The sequence below is a fragment of the Mustela nigripes genome, chromosome 2 (assembly GCF_022355385.1).
Source record: "Mustela nigripes isolate SB6536 chromosome 2, MUSNIG.SB6536, whole genome shotgun sequence".
NCBI lineage: Eukaryota > Metazoa > Chordata > Mammalia > Carnivora > Mustelidae > Mustela > Mustela nigripes.
Window position 1 is genome coordinate 117,337,379 of NC_081558.1, and position 22,258 is coordinate 117,359,636.

Here is a 22,258-nt window from a genome sequence, read left to right on the forward strand (position 1 = left end):
TGTGGGATAAGTGAACGTAATTGAACTCTGCACTAGGAGAGCCTCACTAAGTGCCTGTGGAATAGAATGGTTATGTCTCTTGCACATCCTCACAATCATCATTTGGAACTTTAACTCACACTGTGGAGAGGCTGTAACTATCCATGGAAGATCTACACTGGGAGAGCCAAATGATCTGGTCTTTCAAGCCTACCCCAGTTGGTGGAAGTAATTGCCCTTAAGATCATATGCAGAATAATATTGGGGGCAGTGTCCAGCTTCTTCAATCATGTCAGCTTTATTTACTGGGCATCTAAGTTAGGCACTGTTCTAGGAGCTAGAGATACAGTAATGGCTAAAACAGAACAGATTTGTCTGTGTCTCCCTCTTGGAGAGCTCCCTCATGGAGCTAATATTTTGAGCTTAGGAGGAGCTGACATTAAACGTATCTGCTATGAGATCAGAAACCTACTAGCCACAAATGTGTCTTGCCTAAAACAGAAGAGTTACCTGAAACACTACTAACCCAGGAACTTTCCTGGAATTTTATTTTTAGAAAATTCAATTTCTAATACTCGTTCGTTTCCTATCATTTGTCTTTTTCTCCTCAGAAAGAGAAATAGCCAAAACAAAACAAAACAATCCAAGTAACTTCTGGTTAATTGATAATACTGATTGAATTCTCATGAGGATTATTTCATAATTTGTAAAGTGGTATGAGAATTAATGAAGAGATATCACTTGCCAAGAAATGGAGACTTGGTCAAGTCAGGAACAAGAATTAATCTGAAAGTAATTAGGACACCCCCAATACCTAAAAAAAATTATGAATATCCTATCTCCGTGAAGACCTGGCCACAACATTCCTGGGCAAACCTTACGAATAAGACACATATCCCCAGCCACTAGGTGACGACCTGCCCCTTATTGCTGTGGTTTTGTGATTTGGGGCAAGTTATTCAGCCTCTCTAGGCTCTGTGGCCTCTCCTGCTGGGATATGTGAAGGACGACCTCTTTGGGTCACATGACTGAGCAAATAATGTTCTCAAAGCCCTGAGCACGATGCCTGTGCAGGATGATCATTACTCCCAGCAGATGCGGGGTTTGAGTGTGGCTGGTTGGTTCTCTTCTTTCTAGGACAGTGGGGCTGCTTATCAGCTCACATGGGCACTTTTTATAGTCTCATAACTCCAGGAGAGGAGATCACATTTTCTTGCAAACAAACTTATGGTTTAATACATTTTATTGAATCTTTAAAGTGAAAAGTGCATTAAATCATCCCCAACCGCCACACTATACTGAGGGAAAAGCTGAGCTCCAGGGAGGTCATGTGATCTGGTACTAGACACAATGTTTAGTTTCCTTTTCTTTCTTTTTCCTTCCTTCCTTCCCTCCTTCAAGACTTTATTTATTTATTTGAGAGAACAAGAGAACACGTATGTGAGCCCCATGAGCAGATGGGAGGGAAAGGAAGGGTAGAGGAAGAAGGAGAGCAGACTCTTTGCAGAGAGCCTGATCTGGGGCTCCATCCCCGGACTCTGGGATCATGACTTAAACTGAAGGCAGATGGTTAACCAACTGAGCCACCCAGGCACCCCAGTGTTTAGTGTTCTAAAGTCAGGCCTCCAAGACCTAATTAACCCATAATGTGCTGTGGGGTCTTCCAGAGTACAAATGTAGGACTACTTGTATTAGAATCATATGAGGAGCTTTTTAATAAGCAGGCTCATGGGTCCTACGCCTAAACTATTTTATCAGAATAGCTAGAGATGGGGCCTGGGAACCTCATTTCATAGCAGGCCATGCTTGAAATCAAGGGCTACTCATGTAATGATCAACATTGATAATTTACGGTATTATCAAGTATGCTCATACCCAGTCCCACCTGAGGACTTGGTCACAGTGGATTTGCAATAAGAACATAAATCCAGGGCTGTTGAACTACCTAACAGTTTCAGCTATTGTTTCTATTAGTTTCTGCCATAATTATCCAATAAATTGTCTCTATGCCAGGATAAGCTCAGCTCTGTGGCTCTTGTGAAATTGCGTAACTCAGTGTGGTTCTCTGCTCTTGCCCAAGAAATGACTCAAAAGATATAAAGCCTTAGAATCGTGCCGGGCTCATACTAAGCACTCAATAAATGTTAGTTATTAGTATTATTTCTCATCAGAGCAGGACGAACATCTGCAGAGGGGTGATGCTGGTTTCTTAGACATGAACTTAGATCATAGGATCAGCATTTGACTAGCAAAGATGGTTGGAGACAATTATTAAGATAAAGGAATGGAAGATCTCATTAAGACTCTCTGTGTGGTACAGATCATACTCTTGTTTTTGTTATTTTTATCTGTGAAGAGAATGTAAGATCAGATATGACTTTACTTTTGACAGTTTAAATTGTTGTTTGCATCAGCAGAAACTACTCTTATTGGAATGATGGTTCACTTAGGGATTTATTTATTCTCCTACTGACAAATACACACAAGTACATAGACTGCTGTTGCATACCTTTTAGGTTGCTGTAAATTATTTGTGTATGTCTCAATTTGGAAAGAGATACAGTTTTCAGGAACATGGAGAATTTTAGCCACAAAAGAATTCTTAGCTGTCACAGGTAGTGTGTAATTGAGAGACTGGGAAAAGAATGAGGAAGTAGTTTCTCCAGCATAATGAAAGGGAAAGGTGGTTCTTTCTTCCTTGAACAAAACATTTGTTAAATGCAAAAGGAAATTACCATGAACTCTGGAGCCAGAGCATCCACAATGCTAACATTTTGCAACAAGATCTTTTATCTATAGATCTCACAACGGTTTATGGACACTAATTAAGTCTCACTGTACTCATACACTTCACAATGAGTTTTCTTTACTTCTTTTTTGCTGAGGAAAACCAGGACAGTGAATGTTTAAACTCATTTGAAGTTACAAAGCTGGGATTTGAACCCGGTGCTTCTGGCCCAGAGAGGAAGGGGACCCACATGGTGGGTTTGACAGTTGACGCATAGCTGGATATTTTGCAGAGCAGGGAGGGATCTCCAGCGACTCTGAGAGGAAGGAGCACGGTAGGAGCACAGGGATGGTCTAGGGGACCAAGAGTGGGGACCAGAGATCTTGATGGACAGTGAAGGCGCATGTACCTGGTGTCTTTGATCTTGATACTCCTTCTGCCTTACTTGCTACACTCCTGAACAGACACACTGGGATTGAAGTTCATACTGATTGCTCTAGTTTTTTGAGGCTGTGAACCTTGAGGGAAGTATGTGTATGCCAGAGGGGAGTGGCCTGGTATTGGTGGGCAGAGGTGAGTCACTTACCAAGTGAAGCCACAGTAGGAGGGAAATCAAAGGGCAACAGGTTATGTTACTCCCTCTCACTTGTAATCTTGGCCCTCTTTAAAAAGGAAGAGAAAACAAAGCACAGGCTAGGTCTGAGATCAATCTCAGATGGCCAATTATGACAGCTACAGCTACACCTTAGATATATTCAGGCCCTGACTTGTCTAGGACCCAAAGTAGATGTCTGGATCTATCAGAACTCTTGAATGGAGACTGGAAATAATTTGCAATAACTCACTTTCTCTCTCTCTCTATCCTCTCAAGGGGAATGTTCAAAGATTACACAGGAGGGCGCCTGGGTGGCTCAGTGGGTTAAGCCTTTGCCTTTGGCTCAGATCACGATCTCAGGGTCCTGGGATTGAGGCCTGCATCAGGCTCTCTGCTCAGCAGGGAGCTTGCCTCCTGCCCCCTCTCTGCCTATTTGTGATCTCTCTCTGTCAAATAAATAAATAAAAATCTTTATAGATTACGCAGGAATATTTTCATATAAATGGAATAAGAGTCAGAAAAGGGAGATGACCAGAAAGCCCCAGGAAAGACAGATGCAAGTGCTGGGAGCCAAGGAGGAATTTCACAGGCTCAAACACTATTATATTTCTGAGATGTAGTCAAATGTGTAAAAATAGTAGCAAATTATTTGCCGCTTTAAAGAGAGTTACATACCAAATTGCAGGGGAATTTATTAGCACATCTAAATCTGAAAAAGAAAGGTTATAGACTTACAAGGCTAAGTTGCAAGTAGGGAGCAGAAGGGAGAAAAATTTTAGTTGCTATTAGTTTTTATTCCAAATTGCATCAGTTCATTAGAAACAAATAGTTTATAAAGGACTTAGTCCATACTCTAGTAGAAAAATAATACAGGGTGCCTGGGTGGCTCAGTTGGTTAAGCGGCTTCCTTCAGCTCGGGTCATGATTCCAGGGTCCTGGGTTTGAGCCCTGCTTGGCAGAGAGCCTGCTTCTCTCTCTCCCTTTGCCTGCTGCTCTGCTTACTTGTACTCTCTGTCTCTCTGTCAAATAAATAAATAAAATCTTAAAAAAAAAAAAAGAAAAATAATACAAACCAGAAGTATATCAATATTTTTTTTCATTCAATAATATTAAAATAGCTACAGGTAGCAGTTAATCTGGCTATATATATGTGGATATTTACAGACAAGATTATGCTTACAGTATGTTTTGGAGAATGGTAAGATGTTATTACCTTTACTAAAAACAGATGGCTAAAATGGTCTATCTGACATTCTATTATCCATGTTTTAATAAGCTACATTGTAATGGTAATTGATGTTCAATTTGAGGGTACTGAAAAATCTCCAAATATCTTCTGGGTTATCAAGGAAAGATAAAATGGTATTTGATACAGTTCTTTACAACTTTGATATAGTTTTAATGGTGAGTTATTTTATGGCCCTCGAATATTTGGAAAGTCACATATGATATAAAAACGAGTTCTCTTAATCGGAACATGCAATTAACTGGAAAAATCTCTAAACGTACACTCTAAGAGACAATTTGTGAAAAAGGAAACGTGGTTAGGGTAAAACATTTCCTTTTTTTATAAACCTTGACCTGGGTATGTCCCTCACCAATTACATAGGGTCCCTTGGGCCTCAACTTTACGCAGGCGGTTGGGTCTCTATGGTAATGCACCCGGCTGCTGAAGCGGAACACAGGTGACAAGGCGGAGGCAGGGGCTGGGCGACTGTGGGGAGAAGGTCTGGCTGCCCAAGGCTATGCAGGGTCTTCTTGAGCGTCTAGGATTGACTGCTCTGCCTGGCCAAGAATCTGCAGAACCTCCTCCTGACAGCCTGCCTCGACTTCCTAGCTCTCCTGGTAAACGCGCTCTGCACACCGCTCCGCGGCCGCTCAGGAGGCCAGGGTACTTCTGATGCCTGGCTGCGCTGGGACTGGTGGCTCCCGGTGGGACCCCACTTCCGTTGATGCGTCAGCTGCATCCTTCCAACGCGCTCAGAGGCTATGACTCAGGTGAAAGGAGTCCATTTTGCCAGCCCCCGCTGTCATGCAGCCGTTCAGCATCCCCGTTCAAATTACACTCCAGGGTGGCCGGCGGCGCCAGGGGAGGTAAGTCGCCACCAGAACCTCTCTTGCTGATTAAGTGGCTGGAGGGCGGCCATAACGAGTTGGCAAGGTTAGGTTTAGGTTTGGTCTTCATCCTCTGAGAATGCCCACTTGCCAGGCCTCCCAGGGGATCCTGGGGGCATCTTTGTGTCTTCCCCAGAAGTCCTGGCATCAGGGGGCTGCAACTTTTCTTTTTGGTTTCCTCCTCCATTTGGCTTGCAAATCTTAAAGGCCAGGGACTTTTTTTTTTTTGACTCACCCGTGTTTCCCTGGCACTAGGACATGGCCCAGAACATGTTAGGTGCTCAGTAAATACCTCTTGGTTGCATGAAGGGTCTAGGAAACTACCACCAGCACTTGGTTGCCTGGTGAAGCATGCTTGGGCCCTGGAATCACAGGCCTGGATTCAAATCTCAGTTCCACTCTTTTTCTTTTTTTTTTTTTTTTTTTAAGATTTTGTTTATTTATTTGTCACAGAGAGAGAGGAAGAACACAGGCAGAATGGTAGGCAGAGGCAGAGAGAGAAGCAGGCTTCCTGCTGAGCAAGGAGCCCCATGCAGGTCTTGATCCCAGGACCCTGGGATCATGACCTGAGCCGAAGGCAGCTGCTTAACCAACTGAGCCACCCAGGTGTCCCTCAGTTCCACTCTTTAACTAGCTATTTAACTGTGGGCAAGTCATATAATCTCTGTTGGCCTCATCCCCTTGTCCATGAAGTGGGGATAATAATGGTCTCTACATGCCTTGGCAGGCTTTCTAAGTACTCCTCTCGACACTATCCTATTACCCTCTAAGGGAGGAAGTGAGATAGGCTTTCTTTTTTTTTTTTTTAAGATTTTATTTATTTATTTATTTGTCAGGGGAGAGAGAGAGAGCGCGCGCACACAAGCAGGCAGAGTGGCAGGCAGAGGCCTAGAGAGAAGCAGGCTCCCTGCAGAGCAAGGAGCCCGATGTGGGACTCATCCCAGGACCCTGGTATCATGGCCTGAGCAGAAAGGCAGCGGCTTAACCAACTGAGACACCCAGAGGCCCTGAGAAAGGCTATCTTAAGGAGCTTTTTTTTTTTTCTCCCCAGAGGAATGCAAAACAGGGGGGCTGTGAGCCTTCAGTGAAGTTACAGTTCTTCTGTCTGCTTCTGGGTTTGGGTGGGTGGAGCCTTAGAACTGGACGCTGATATTGAAAGATGAGCCTTGCTTCAGGGTATTTGAAAAAGAGCATAATAAAAGCTTGCCAGGGGTACATTTCTCAGCCAAGTTCACACACTTTATCTGGAAATGTGGATGGTTTGTTAGTAGCTCAAGTGGAGTCGGGAGCTGAGTAATTGGAAACAGTAAAAACCACAGTGGTCATCACATCACCCACTTCTAACATCCTGTAATGACAGGCATGGGTGTTGAAGAAACAAAGGAAAGTGAGATTAGGGGTTTGGGCGATGGTGAGGATTGGAAGAGGAAGACACAGAACATGGGGGAAAGAGATAGAGGCAAAAACCCTTCTCTCCTTGAAATGCACTAATGCTTTTGTGAAAAGACAAAGCGAATTACTATATGGCAGAAAATCAAATGACCAAAGGCAAGGGAACAAGTTTTAATGCACTGTTCATAACACAATTAACTAGACCTAAGAGCAGTTGTGTTCTCCCCAAGGCAAGACCGTCTTCCCTTTTCATTGGTGAGATGTACAATCAGATGATTGCCCTAGCCTTTTGCTGAACTCTGTGAACCATGCTGACTTCACTCAACTTCATTTGGTGCTTCAAAAGAAGTTGTTAAACAATTTTGTAATTAAAAAATAGGAGGATAAAAATGATTACCCACAGCTTCTCTGTAACACAAACAAATTACAGGGAAATACGAATTTAACATCCCCATGCTTCGAAGTTATATACACATGTGAAAGGAACGTCAGATGAATTACCGAACTTTGAGGAAGAGCAGCATCTTTCTAAGGAACCCTTCTTGACAAGCTACAGTGTTGGAGGGAGAGGCTCCTGGCTTCTGCAGGGAATCTCAGCCAGAGGAGCCTGTTCAAACTCTTTGAAATCAAGTTTGCCTGAGGCTAAGACAGAAAGTGCCTGGAGCAATGGGTGAAAAAGGGCTGGTGGGAAAGTCAGTTCAGTTTGCCAGGAAGCCACAGAAGGGGGTGGGTACTGCCTAGACTATGACTTAGACATCTCCAGGTAACAAACTGGTTGGAAGTGGAAATGTATTGCTGGCAAAAGGAAATAAAAATTCTATTCACTCATCTTACTGGCTAGAGAGCAAAATTAGATTGTTCTTTGTTTGTTTGTTTTAAGATTTTTTTCTTTCTTTTTTTGACAGAGAGATTGAGAGAAAGAGAGAGCGAGCACAAGTACGCAGAATGGCAGGCAGAGGGAGAGGGAGAAGCAGGCTTCCCACCAAGCAGGGAGCCCGATGTGGGGCTCGATCCCAGGACTCTGGGATCGTGACCTGAGCCAAAGGTAGACGCTTAACCAAATGAGCCACCCAGGTGCCCCCCAAATTAGGTCATTCTGAAATGCTTTGAGATCCTTGGATGAAAGGCGCTTGTAATACCACAAAGTTAATTACAGGAATGTTTATGGTCTCAGAAAACTGGAAAAACCCCAATATTCAACTATAAGGAACTAGGTAAGGAATTGATGGGATATCCAATTGATGGAATATTATGGAGCCAGTAGAAGGGTCACAAAGAATTGCTTGTGACATAAGAAAGGGCTTACTATGTTAAGTGCAAAGACGAGATTTAAAAAATCCCACTATGTCCAGAATGATCTTGTTCTATTTAAAATAATAGAGAGGAGGGGGAATAACACAGTAAGTGAGTAGAAATTATCTCTGAGTGGTAAAATTGTGGGTGATTTTTGTTCTCTTCTCTCTACTTTTCCATATCGTTCAAGTTTTGTAACATGAGCGTGTAAAAAGTACATTACTTTCATGAATTCTTTGACATTTCTTGAGGCTTTCTTTAGGGCTTGGTTTGTGGTTAGGTCTCATAACTGTTGCTTATATGTTTGAGAATAATATATATTATGTAGGGGATAGTATTCTGCATTATCATTTAGATAAAACCCATTACTTACTTTGCTCAAATCTTTTCCTCACTAATTTATATGGTTGAGCTGTCCATCACTGAGGGGTTATGCAAAAATATCTCCTCATTTGTCAGTGGATTTTGTCTGTTTCTTCCTGTAGTTCTTCAGTGAGGCAATGCTATTAGGTACATATAAATTAGTATTGTTAGCTCTTCCAGGTGACTGCTTTAATCAATATTATCACCTTCTTTACTTCTAAAAGGCTTTTGAACCTGAAGGTTCACATCAGCTTGCTTTTCCTTAGACTTTGCCTCACAAACTTCAACCTTTTTACATCTGCGTGTCTCATGCGACTTTTTTTTAAAGATTTTTAAAAAATTTTATTTTTTTAGTGTTCCAGAATTCTTTTTTTATGCACCACACCCAGTTCTCCATGAAATACGTGCCTCCTTAATACCCACCATCAGACTCACCCAATCCCCCACCTCCTCCCCTCCAAAACCCTCAGTTTGTTTCTCAGAGTCCACAGTCTCTCATGGTTTGTCTCCCCCTCCGATTTCCCCCAACTCCCTTCTCCTCTCCATCTCCCCATGTCCTCCATCTCACATGATTTCTCTCAGTCTATTGACAATATTCCTGTCTTCTGGTTTCCATTCCTGTTATGGAGAAGTGACAACTCAGCCTGTCATTCCTCTGCGGTTGATCTGTCTTTTTCGGGGGCTGCTTTTAAGATTTTCTGTTGTGGTGTCTGTGTAATAACTCTGTGATGTGTCTAGGTGTAGATTTCTTTATTTGATCCCACAGGGTTTACGGAATCTGAGGACTAGGTTTTCATCAATTCTGAGATTTTATTATCTTTTTAAGAACATTGCTTCTGACTTATTTCTCTTATTTCTGGAATTCTGAATAGATCTTACGTTAGAGCTTTCCTATTTATTTTCCATGTTTCTTCACTTCTCTTTAGTATTTTCCATTACAGAAACTCCGTGTCTTATACTCTGGCTGTTTTGCAGGTCCATCTCTCTGTTTACTAATTATCTCTGTGGATGTGTCTAATCCACGGTTAAATCTGTACATGGAGTTTTTATTTAAATTTTTAAATTTTTCATTTCCAGAAATTATATTTGATTCTTTTAAATATTGGCCTGGTCATATTGCAGAGTCTTGCTCTTTTTGATATTTGTAATCCTTTCTTTCTTTCTTTTTTTTTTTTTTAATATTTTATTTATTTATTTGACAGAGAGAGAGATTGCAAGTAGGCAGGGAGGCAGACAGATGGGGGGAAGCAGGCTCCCTGCTGAGCAGAGATCCCAATGCGGGGCTCGATCCCAGGACCCTGAGATCATGACCTGAGCTGAAGGCAGAGGTTTTAACCCACTGAGCCACCCAGGCGCCTCCCTTTCTTTTTGTTTCTTTAAACATATCACAGATACATTTTTTAAAAAAGATTTTATTTATTTAATTTAACAGATAGAGATCACAAGTAGACATAGAAGCAGGCAGAGAGGAAGGGAAGCAGCTCCCTGCTGAGTGGAGAGCCCAATGTGGGGCTCTATCCCGGGACCCTGAGATCATGACCAGAGCCAAAGGCAGAGGCTTTAACCCACTGAGCCACCCAGGCGCCCCTCACAGATACATTTTTATATACTGTCCAAATATCCGAAGTTTTTTGTGGATCTGAATCTGTTTTTTCTAACTCAAAGGCCCTTACTGTGTTTTATGACTTTTGAATGAGAACACATAGTCCTTGAAACATCATAGGATTCCTTTAGGGCCTAGATTCAGTAGACTGCCTTCTTCTTATTTTTTTTTTTTTTAAAGATTTTTTAATTTATTTGCCAGAGAGAGAGAGTGAGCAAGCAAGTACACACAAGCAGGCAGAGAGAGCAAGAGAAGCAGGTTCCCCGCTGAGCAAGGAGCCTATGCGGGGCTTGATCCCAGGACGCTGCGATCATGACCTGAGCCGAAGGCAGCGGCTTAACCCACTGAGCCACCCAAGTGTCCCGACTGCCTTCTCATTTTGTTGATGGTTTCCTTTTCTTTGCAGAAAGATTTTAGTTTGATGTAGTTGTATTTGTTTATTTTTGCTTTTGTTTTCCTTGTCTTTGGAGTTAGATTCAGAAAAATATCATTAAGATTCATACTAAAGAGCTTTTCATCTATGGTTTCTTTTAGAAGTTTTATGGTTTCAGGTCTTATATTGAAGTTTTTAATCCATTTTGAGTTAATTTTTGTATATGGTGTAAAATAGTGGTCCAGGTTCATTCTTTTGCATGTAGCTGTCCTGTTTCCCAGCACCATTTATTGGGGAGACTGTCCTTTCTCCACTATATATTTTTGTCTCCTTTGTAATAAATTAATTGACATATAAACATAGGTTTCTTTTTGGGCCCTCTATTCTGTTCCATTTATTTCTGTCTGTTTTTATGCCAGTAACTTCAGATGTGCAGGATGGTTTCAAACCAAGCGGTGTGCTACCTCTAGTTTTGTTCTTCTTTCTCAAGCTTGTTTTAGTTATTCTGGGTCATTACGTGTGGTTCCACATAAATTTTAGAATTATTTGTCCTATTTCTGTGAAATATGTCATTAGAATTTTGATACGCATTGTACTGAATCTCATTGCTTTGGGTTTTTATGGACATTTTGACAATATTAATTCTTTTAATCCATGAGCACAAAATATCTTTCCATTTATTTGTTTCTTCTTCAAGTTCTTTAGTCAATGTCTTATAAGTTTTCAGTGTACAGATCTTTCATCTCCTTGGTTAAATTTATTCCTAATTATTTTATTTGTTTTGTTGTGATTATAAGTAGTATTGTTTTCTTGGTTTCTCTTTCTGGTAGTTTGTTACCAGTGTATAGAAACAACAAATTTTTGTATATTAATTTTGTATATTATTGAATACATTTAATAGTTCTAATAGCTTTTTTGATGGTCTTTAGGGTTTTCTATATATACTACCATGTCATCATCATATAGTGACAGTTTTACTTCTTTTTCTCCAATTTGTATGCCTCTTATTCTCTTTCTTGCCTAGTTGCTGTAGCTAGGACTTACAATATTATGTTGCCTAGAAGTGGGCATCCTTGTTTTGTTCCTGATCTTAGAGAAAAAGCTTTCAGCATTTCCCCATTGAGTATGAGGTTGGCTGTGGGCTTGTCATATATAGCCTTGATTATGTTGAGGTTCTCTCCCTCCATATCTACTTTGTTGAGAATTTTTATCATAAATGGATTTTGAATTTTGCTGGATGCTTTCTCTGCATCTATTGAGATGATCATATGGTTTTTATCTTTCATTATTTTAACGTGGTGTAGCATATTGATTGATTTGCAGATGTAAAATCATCCTTGAATCTGTGGAATAAATCCTACTCAGTCATGGTGTATCATCCTTTTAGCCTTTTGTTGAATTCAGCTTGCTAATATTTTGTTGAGAATTTTTGCTTCTATGTTTATCAGAATATCAGCTTATAATTTTCTTTTTTTTGTGGCTTCCTTGTCTGGTTTTGGCATCAGGGTATTGCTGGCCTCGTAAATGAGTTTGGAAGTATTCTTCAATGTTTTGGAAGAATTTGAGAAAGATAGGTACCAAATCTTTGAATGTGATTTGGATGTCTGTTTCCTTCCCTAGGGAGGTTTTTAGCCATTATTTCTTCAAATAACTTTTCTGCCCCGTTTTCTCTTTCTTCTCCTTTTGAGACCTCCTATAATGTGAATGTTATGCTATTTGATGTTGGTCTCTTAAGATGTCTTCAATTTAAAAAATATTTTTTTTTTCTTTTTTGCTCTTCTGTCAGGGTGAGTTTTATTGCTTTGTGATGTGTTCTTGCTGATGTGTTCTGTTTCATCCAGTTTGCTATTGAGTATTCAATAGTATATTGAATTCTTCAGTTCAATTCTTCAGTTCCATTATTATGTTCTTCAGTTCTGTAACTTCTGTTTGGTACTTTCTGATCATTGCTCTCTTTTTTGAAGTTTTCATCATGTTTACTCATTCTTCTGAGTTTGGTGAGCATCTTTACGACTATTAATTTGAATTCTTTATCAGGTAGCTTTCTCATCTCTTTCTGAGGTTGTATTTTTTGTTTTTTGTCTTTTGTTTTTTTCCCATTGGGAAGTATTAATTTGTTTCTTCATTTTGCTTCACTCTGTGTTGGTGTCTGTGTATTGGGCAAAACAGCTTCTTCTCTCAGCCTTGAAGGAATAGCCTTGGTTAGGTGAGGAATCCGCTCATTCACTCTTTTTCTAGCTCTTGGCGATCTCTTTGTGATTGTCTAAACTACCTGATTTATTCTTTATGTGTCCCTAGCAGGTATGTCAAGACCTGTTAATGTTCCAAGGGGAGAATTTCATTTAGCACTTAGCTTAAGGCTGATTAGAAGCCAGCCCCTCAGGCAGCAGCTGTCAAAGCATGCAAATTTTTACAGTCCTTCGGGGCTGCAACTGGAAACCTAGTTGGCCTTTAGACCAGGTCATCTAGAGGTGTCTCCTGGATGAGAGTTATAAAAATTAGGGCTCTAGACAAGTGTAGAAGCTCCTTTCTGGGAGGTCTATTGAGCTATAGCAAGACCAAGAGGGTGTGCAAGGATTGTGTCTTCCTGCCTGTGTTCCCTGGGAATGCCTCTTGGTCTCTAGATGTATGGGAAACCTGAAGCCTGTACTTCAGGCTGGAGCTCCAGGCTAAGTAAATAGGACTTTTTACAGGATGATTGTGTGTTTCAGTCTGCTATCTGTGCATTGCCCTGGGGTGGGGTGGGAGGTGCCCTGCCAAGAACGGTCTTTGTAACTGTTACATTCCTATGGAACTCAGGAACACCAGCATCTTGGCCACTAGGGCTAGATGATCAAAGGTTTTCCCCTGTGTGGATGCTGTCCATGCACACTGAAATTATGCCAGTTTTGCCTATCAACAATCATACTTGGGTCTATTAAATCAATATGTTACAAGAGCCAGAGAGACCTCAAAATAAACCTCTTCATGCATGGATTCCATAGGTATCTCACAACCAGCCTCCAGGATGACTAAAGTCCAGTTTCAGAACAGGAGGGAAAAGACAGGGTATTGGGTACTGGAAACCTACAAAATATCTAATCTTACTTTATGGCTAAAACTCTTCTCTTTATTATAATTGTTTATGAATTATAAAATGTGCTACCTCAAATTTCACTTAAAAAGTTGTTTTTCCTGCCTATTCTCTGAGGGTGGGATGATAGAGGGTGAGTAAAGTATCAAAAGAGATTAAAAATCCCCAAACCAGGTGCCTGGGTGGCTCAGTGGGTTAAAGCCTCTGCCTTCGGCTCAGGTCATGATCCCAGGGTCCTGGGATCAAGCCCCGCATCGGGCTCCCTGCTCAGCAGGGAGACTGCTTCCTTCTCTCTCTCTCTGCCTGCCTCTCTGCCTACTTGTGATCTCTCTCTCTCTGAAATAAATAAAAAAATCTAAAAAAAAAAAAAAATCCCCAAACCACATCCTTGATTCCCAAAATAGTATTAACCCAGGAGTGCTGTGATCCTCTGAGACCAGTGCTTCCCACCGCAGGCTCCTAGGACATCCTGGATTACTTGACCTTCCCCTCACTGTCTTTGAATTTTTGAAGATTTTACCAGGGAGAAAAGCAGCTAGGGAGAGGAAGGGGAAGGATGTGGGGTAAAGTATAAAATATGCTTTTGGAAGAAAACAACTAGCAATTCCCTTGACAAAGTGTTGCTCAGCTTTACATTTTAGTAAGCTTTTTATTCAGTTTGATGGTGTCTGAGTTTCTACCATTTTAACTGCATTTGTTTGGCTTAAGATTTTCTTAAGACTCTTGAAGTGGAACTACCTCTGGGACTGCATCCGCCTACTGAGCAAGGATCTGCAAATCAATGACATTGACCATAGGAAGTGGTAAAACTATGGCGAATTGGAGAATACATGCTGGTCCATAGGGACAGCCTCTGCTTGGCTTGGCCAGCTGTTCATAGACAGGAGTGTGGACCTGATAGTTTTCAAAAGTCAGTAATCAGCATTTTTATGAAAATTTTCACAATTTTTAAAGTGTTAGCAACGAATCCCACATTAAAAAAACACACAGAGAATTAAAAAACAGAACAAAACAAAAAACCAAAAAAACACAACTTATCCGTGGGCTGGATACTATCTGTGGGTCACCAGTTAGCAACGTTCATTTTGGTTTTTACTGTTCACTGGACCCCTACTGTGAAATAACTTATCACATCCTTTGCTGGTATAGAGCAGAGAGAGGGAGAGAAGAAATGTAGGGCCATTCACACAGATCTGTGAGTGACCAGAGAGGGGGAGAGCAGAGAGGAGAAGAGAACAGGCAGAGGGATAAGGAGAAGCAGTCCTTATTCTGAAAGGACTGGCCACGGGCCACCAAGCCCCATGATAGCTATACTGCCTTTCCCTGTAAAAGAACAATATAAAAGAACAAGTCAAATCCTACTATTTCCGGATGTTGTTAATTCTGAATCTGAACTTTCCGAGTCATTCTTTACATATGGAACTCACTGAAGAGTGTAAAAATTATTTTGAGGGGGAATGTGCAGTATCCCTAACTGATAAACAAGTTCATAATACTTATTTACATACATATATATGAAAACTATACAAATGAAAACTACTTATAGGTAATACTTTTCTATTCATTGATTAAACAGATCTCCAAAGACTTCTTACTATTGTTAGATGTAAAAAAAATTACATTAATTATATTTTATAACACATAAATTTAGCTGGTTTGGGTGGGTTTTTAACCAAGCTCTGAACATGGTATTTCATGGTGTTGCTCTGAACCTGATCACAACCTCTCCAGGTGGATGGCAAATGGGATCATCCTTCCACCCACCATGAGAAATGTTCCCATTTCTCTGTGAGTTTATTGAAATATCTTCTTTTTACTTCCCCCAAAGGACAGCCTTTTCTGCCTCAGGGAGGAATAGAAACATAGACCACAATGATGGAGACCTCCCAGATGTGCACAAGAAGCTGCCATCCAGTGCTGGAGAGGACCGAGCCGTGCTGCTAGGGTTTGCAATGATGGGCTTCTCAGTCCTCATGTTCTTCTTGTTTGGAATAACCATTCTAAAGCCCTTCTTGCTCAGGTAAGAAACAGAGAAAGGAGACCCAGAATTTTCGATTCAGATCAGACCAAACACAGTGGTGGAGAAGAGGCTGGCTTTGGCTTCTTCAGCCCTCTCATCATTATCTAAGGGAAGATAGAAACACCTGTTTGTCTCTCAGGGCTGGGAGGCAGTTGAGGGTGGAGAAAGGGGTGGTAAGAAAGCGGAAGATAGTCCTTTGCCACTCACCCTCCTCATCTGAAAAATACTTTCAACAACTAATCCATACATTAGATATGCATGTAGGTAATAAATTCTTCCTTTAACAGGTTGATATCAGGGGTGTCTGGGTGGCTCAGTCAGTTGAGTGTCTGCCTTCTGCTGAGGTCATGACTCCAGGGACCTGAGATTGAGCCCCACATTGGGCTCTCTGCTCAGTGCGGCATCTGCTTCTCCTTATCCCTCTGCCTGCCATTCCCCTGCTTGTGTTTGCTCTCTCTGTCAAATAAATAAATAAATAAATAAATAAATAAATAAATAAAATCTTTAAAAAACCCCAACCAACCAAACAAGCAGATACCACAGAGAATGGTTAATTTAAATCTTTTACACGAGCATATAAAAGTTATTGAGTTTTTTGAGTTTGATAATGTCTATCTAGCACATAGTAGTAGCTCAATAAATGTTAGTTTCCTTCCTTTGTTTTAATTGGTTTCCTTATTAAATACATCTAATAACAGCATTTATCAAATATATATTATATGCCAAAATATACTATATTTTATCCTATTTAAGTCTATAGTCTAATGCTAATGGTAGCATTATTTTATTGTTTTAATTTTCCTTTTAAAAATGAGCAAGCTGAGATTCAGAAAGGTCAAGTAACTTGCCTAAGGCCGCTCAGCCAGTAAAGAACTGGCCTGTTGTTTTGATATAAGACTCCTTGCCTCCTAATACTTAAATAAAGTTTGCAGCCACAGGAGGGATAGGAGATTTCATTAGGGCAGGGGAGCACAGGTTTAATTTTGGAAGATGGCTTACACAACATGGGGGTACTTTGAGGGAGGGCAGTACGGGGTAGGGGAAAAGCAAGGAACACTTTCCCTTTGGTTAGCCAAAGAGTTACAGAAGTTTGGGAGAATGGGGAGAGGGAGGCCTAAGAGATCAGTGGGGAAAAAGGGTCATAGGGCAAGAAGTAGGTGGCCTGCTTTTGTTATTTATCAGATTCATCTCTTGCCATTCCTAAGTTACATTATTAGGACAATAATGTGGAGGTCTCCCTCGCTACAGCACACAGTGCTACAATTAGAAGTGCCCAGAATTTCCACTCTAATATTAGCACCAGGAGAATATGTTCTGCTTCTGGTCAACCAGCTTTTATTCAGTGGACTCCAGGAATCTTATATGTATTTGTATTTCCTTCATTGCTTTGGCTGCTAGGAAGCTCAGAGTCAAATTTGTGGCCCAGTTCTCATAACTGTAAGGGATCTTATGGTATGCAGGATACAGGATTGTATCCTTACTCTTTTCTCCCTCCCTTTTCCTATTACTCCTGTATCTATATTTGTATCTGTATCTATATCTACCTATCTAGCTAGCTACATTATACATATTTATGTAAGCTGAATAAATGGTGTATGTGTGCACATGTTTGTGCACTTGTATGAAAGTCCAGGTCAGATTATTTATTAAATGTGATAATTTGGGAGAAGTTTCAAGGATACCTTCTGCAACCTGACACCAAACTGTTGCTCATATTTAAATTTTACTTTTCTAAGCATTTCTAGAAATTGTTTGCTTAAAGTAATTACATGAATGCTTAAGAGGGGTATGTTCTTCTCTGTCTCTTGCCTTGTGATCTTGTGCTACCTCAGAGCCTGGTTTTGCTTCAGGGAAGATAGCCTGAGTAGCTTGTACCTGTCCCCACTCCCTTAGACTCTCATCTTTCAACCAAATGATGGACTTTGCCTACTTGTAGACACATAGACACACAGTGTTATCAAAATACCATGCTCATGTTTTCAGCTCTAAATATATCCGTAGTTCTACTGGAGAGGCCTGGCTTGGTCCTTGTGCATGGAAATTCGGAGAGCTTGGCTCTAACACAGACAAACAGGGGCCTCTAAAGTATGATTTTAGGTTCTTGGTCTAAATAAGTACAGAATTTAATTTTGTGAGAAAGAAGGCTAGTGTTAAACCTGTGGAAAGAACCTTATTTTCCATATTTGCATTTTTACTTGCCTCAAATTTTATTCTTCTTAGGCTCCATCCAGTGTTTGTTTTTTATGTCCTTGCCTCAAGATTATTTTGAATGGCACCGTCTCCCAAGTTATTAAAGAAAATGCTTACTCATGACCAAAGATCTCAATGGAAGTGCAGTGTTACCCTAATTTCAATGAGGCATTTCAAACATTGACTTTAGAATTTGCTTATCTTACTTCTTGTGTTTAAGTTGCCAGGAAATAAACACAGGGACCCGCCTACACGTGTGAGGGTGCATGAGGAGCTGGTCCTGTACATTCAATCAAGCATTTCCTCTGACCCTCATTTACTTTATCTAAAACTTATCCTCTAATCATTTCATACATATCTGTCTTTTCAACACCACCACAAAATCTTCATGGGCAGGAGTTTTGCCTACTACTTCTCATAGCACCTAGAACATTCTGTGTGTGTAGTACATGAGAAAATTCTCAAAGGAACATTTTCCAAGTAAAATTTAATTCACGGTAACACTTACTGAGCCTCTACTATGTGGGAGGCATGGCGCTTCTTGCTTTGAGGATCATAAAGAAGAACAGGATGTACCTCCTGACCTCAAGGAACTTACTGATAGCAAAACATAGTAAGTTTTCGAATGAGATATTCCTTCTATGATTTGTTTGCTCATTGGAAGTAGACAGAGACCATGGAAATGTACCTTGTTACCAGGCTATATTGACCCAGGGCCACACTGACTGTGGTTGGACTCCATCCAAAGGCACATTTCCATAGGACAGGAAAATGGGTACATTTTGAGATGACAAAGCATGAGAGAGGATAAGATTTCTAACTATGTGGTTACAGTAGTATTTGTCAAAGCATGGTTTGCCAAATACCTGCATCTTAAATATGGCTAAATACAGATTTTTGGGCTTCAACTCAGATCAACTGAATACAAATCTCGAGGAGTGAAGCCATAGAATCCACAAATTCTTCACTCTAACACACTTGCTCAGTTGATTCTGAAGTTTGAAAACCATTGATCAAAGGGTTGCTGTAGTTAGAAATACACCAAGCGGGTCATAATTGAGATGAAACTTACCAGTTTGCTGTTTATCCCCTTTCTCAATGTTCTCCACTCAGTGTTCCTAACCACTATGTACCTTCTGTAATGGTTCTACATTACCTTTAAATATACAAATGCCTTGGGCTATCACATTAGAAATATAAAACTGGGGCACCCGGGAGGCTCAGTCGGTTGAGCATTGACTCTTGATATTGGCTCAGGTGATGATCTCAGGGTCATGAGATCAAGCCCTGCATTGGGTTCCATGCTGGGTGTAGAGTCAGCTTGAGATTCTCTCTCTCCCTCTCTCTCTGCCCCTCCCTCCCTCTGCTTGCTCTCTCTCTTAAAAAAAGAGAGAAATAAAAAACTAAATTGTAGAGGGTGAAGATCATTTATCTTTTTCCAATTGAAGCACTCAGAGAGAAGAATCAAACTGTACTATCATCCACGCTCATATCATGGATGACTGGATGGACTGTGCTTTCACCTGTGGTGTGGACTGCCGAGGGCAGGGCAAGTACCCATGTCTTCAGGTGTTTGTGAACCTCACCCATTCAGGTCAGAAAGCTCTCCTACATTATAATGAAGAGGCTGTCCAGATAAATTCCAAGGTAATGTAAAGTTCATGTAATGAAGGAGTTCTAATTATAGTCCTCCTTTCTGTGCCAGACTGTCCCCAGCAGAGTGCAGTACCCCAGACCATCTCTAGGGATAAAGCTATTTCCCTCCAGTGAATGCCTTTACAGGATAAAGGAAGCTAAAAGCATTCTTGGAGGAAAAAATGGGGTATATAGAATGGGAAGGAATTATTTCAATTTTGCAAACTGGTGTCTAGAATTTCCCAGCTGAGCCAGTGAACAGAGTCAATTGTGGGCAGTTTTACTTTTGGAAGTCCTACTCCCCATCATATAAAAAATGTGAAAATGTACTCACAACACATTTTAAATCAAGTAAACAATTTTTCTTATCAAATAAATTTAAAGGATTATTATAATTTTGATTTTAATAGGTTACTAAATTGGTTCATATGTTTATAGTATTTATTTACACCTAACTATGAAAAGTTAGCTTGTATTAGATTGGTTAACATGCTATACTTTGTTGTCTTTACTTGGGCACTAATCCATCTGATGATTTCTGTTTCGGATGCAATAATTTTTAAGGTCTCAAACATTTAGGTAGGCCTTAAGCACAGTGCCATGAGTGCCTACTGAGGATGCTAAAAAATCTGAAGTTTTTTTGGAAAAAAAAAAAAAAATCACCAGCTGACAGATCCCTTCACTGGTTCTGCCCTCCGCGAACCAAAGCCTATTTAGGAAGGCTTTGTGGGCCTAGGGCAGAAGCCTCAACACACTATCCCTTAGGGAAAGATTTTCTATGGGAAACCAAGACAACTAGGGTAGAGGTGTTCATAGGTTGAAAGCACATAGTGAGCTCAACAGATATTTTTTGAGTGGACAAAGACCAACTGCCTGTATGTGGAGAGAGCATGGTCCTTACGATGCTGGTCACTGCCTCTTCTGCAATGTCTATTTTCTAAGAATCCCTTCCCCCATTTCTGCCTAGTGCCTGGAAATGGCCATTTCACTCTGTGTCCTCCTGTCCACCCTTCCCCATGGGCTCTGCAACAGGTTTCATCACCTTCTGAGATTGAAACTCTCCATGAATAGCTTCGGTTTGAAGCCTTTTCAGAATTAAAACTGTTGCTTAAATGCTTGGTTTCGGGGACAGTGTCCTCATGTTTCTTCCTCCTTCATACTCCTAGTGCTTTTACACACCCAAGTGCCACCGAGACAGGAATGATTTGCTCAACAGTGCTCTGGACATAAAGGAATTCTTCGATCACAAAAATGGGACCCCTTTTTCATGCTTCTACAGTCCAGACAGCCGATCTGAAGATGTCATTCTCATAAAAAAGTACGACCAAATGGTTATCTTCCACTGTTTATTCTGGCCGATGCTGACTCTGCTAGGTGGTGCCCTGATTGTTGGCATGGTGAGATTAACACAGTACCTGTCCCTATTGTGTGAAAAATATAGCCCCCCACACAGAGATGAGGTAGGTGGCAAAGTACCTTATATGGAACAGCACCGACTAAAACTGTGGAGCATGGGGAGGAGCCCAGAAAGAAGCCGAGAAATCTTACAATGGTGGCCACATTAAGGTCTTGGCCTTCGGATGCTTGGCAATTTTTGCGCCTGAGGACCTAATGATGTCTGCCTGGACACTAACCATGTAGAGGCAACTCAAATTAAGTATGATACTTCACACAGGAAGAAACATTTTTAAAGAGCCTCATTATGTAGTCCATCTGTTCTATAAATAACCACAAACTCATCGTCTTTTCCTCTACCCCACATATTCCACGTGAGCCAAGGCAGTGCTTTTGTTCCCTCATGGCAACACAGGCTTCAGGTAGTTGTGCTTGACCTAATTTCGGCTCTCATGGAACCCGTTGGTGTGGAGTACACGATGAGGGCATCTACCTGCTGACCACTGACTGGCCAGTCTCTTTGTTGGCAACAGAGTTCACCTCAAAATATTTCTCAAAAAAAAAAAAAAATCTTAGTGAAAATCAAGTCATTCACGATCAAGTTAGGAAGAGAATAATCTGGTAATTTCAAAAAAATGTGGGCTACCATTCTATCTCCCCATTCATGATAAAGGAGGAAAGCTGCTGCCTAGCAAAACCACTAAGTTTGGAGCTATTCATACTTAACCTTGCCATGTACCATGTAATTTTGCTTTCAGCCACATCTTTCTAGTTAATTATGCTTTCCATAAGCTCATTTTATTCTCTGTGTACATTCTGGTGGGAGTGGGAGAGACGGCCAGAAATGTGCAGGGAGAGGCTATACTAGATGGAATTGAACATTCATGTCAGATGATGCACACTGTAGATGGGTCCCCCATGGTTAGTCAGCAAATGTCCAAGCTTTAATTAATGACTCAACTATGGTTACTAACTAATGAATGTCACAGGGCTCTCCCAACAAGTGCTTTTCAGAGTTAGCTGAATATGAGTTGAAAAGAGTTTGTTCTGAAAACCAACGTGCCTTAAAGTATCTTTAAATTTTACTAAAAAGTCATATATCATGGACATTATAATGAGACTTTTGAAGCAACTTTTATATGCAGATGTAATCAAAACAGAAAGTTTGCCTCTAAGTCAATATTATGCTTTTTCATATGAATTCAAGTCACAAATAACTAGACTGGATAATTAGAGCAATATTGACTTCACAAAAAATAAAAAAATTAAAAAAAAATAAATAGAGATCCTGTGGTGGGGGGGAAATATTGACTTCACAAGTAATGAACAATTTTGGTGCTTTCTCTTCTTTCTAGTGTGGAATGGTAGAAAAAACACATGTCTCAGAGGATTTTATGTGAATTCGTAGGCCATCATTACAGCTTTTCAGATATGTATCCTTGGGCAATTCTGCTCAACTGCAATGAATGTTCAAGCCTTTCTCTTCTCACTTATAAAATGAGGA

The 22,258-nt window shown here is 40.6% G+C and overlaps 1 protein-coding gene across 1 annotated transcript; it reads left to right on the forward strand.

Moving 5' to 3' along the window:
- The first annotated feature begins 5,037 nt into the window (after window positions 1-5,037).
- On the forward strand, window positions 5,038-21,874 carry KCNMB3 (potassium calcium-activated channel subfamily M regulatory beta subunit 3). Its single transcript, XM_059391507.1, has 4 exons — window positions 5,038-5,396; window positions 15,343-15,534; window positions 19,173-19,371; window positions 20,526-21,874. Exons 1-4 carry the CDS (start codon window positions 5,335-5,337, stop codon window positions 20,922-20,924), a joined length of 852 nt encoding a protein of 283 aa, XP_059247490.1. The 5' UTR covers window positions 5,038-5,334; the 3' UTR covers window positions 20,925-21,874.
- Window positions 21,875-22,258: the final 384 nt, after the last annotated feature.

Excerpts from the sequence above, each read along its gene's own strand:
- KCNMB3 (XM_059391507.1), top strand. The coding sequence starts at position 5,335 with ATGCAGCCGTTCAGCATCCCCGTTCAAATTACACTCCAGGGTGGCCGG. Across the intron at positions 5,397-15,342 it reads GGCCGGCGGCGCCAGGGGAG|GACAGCCTTTTCTGCCTCAG; the intron begins GTAAGTCGCCAC and ends CTTCCCCCAAAG. Across the intron at positions 19,372-20,525 it reads CTGTCCAGATAAATTCCAAG|TGCTTTTACACACCCAAGTG; the intron begins GTAATGTAAAGT and ends TCATACTCCTAG.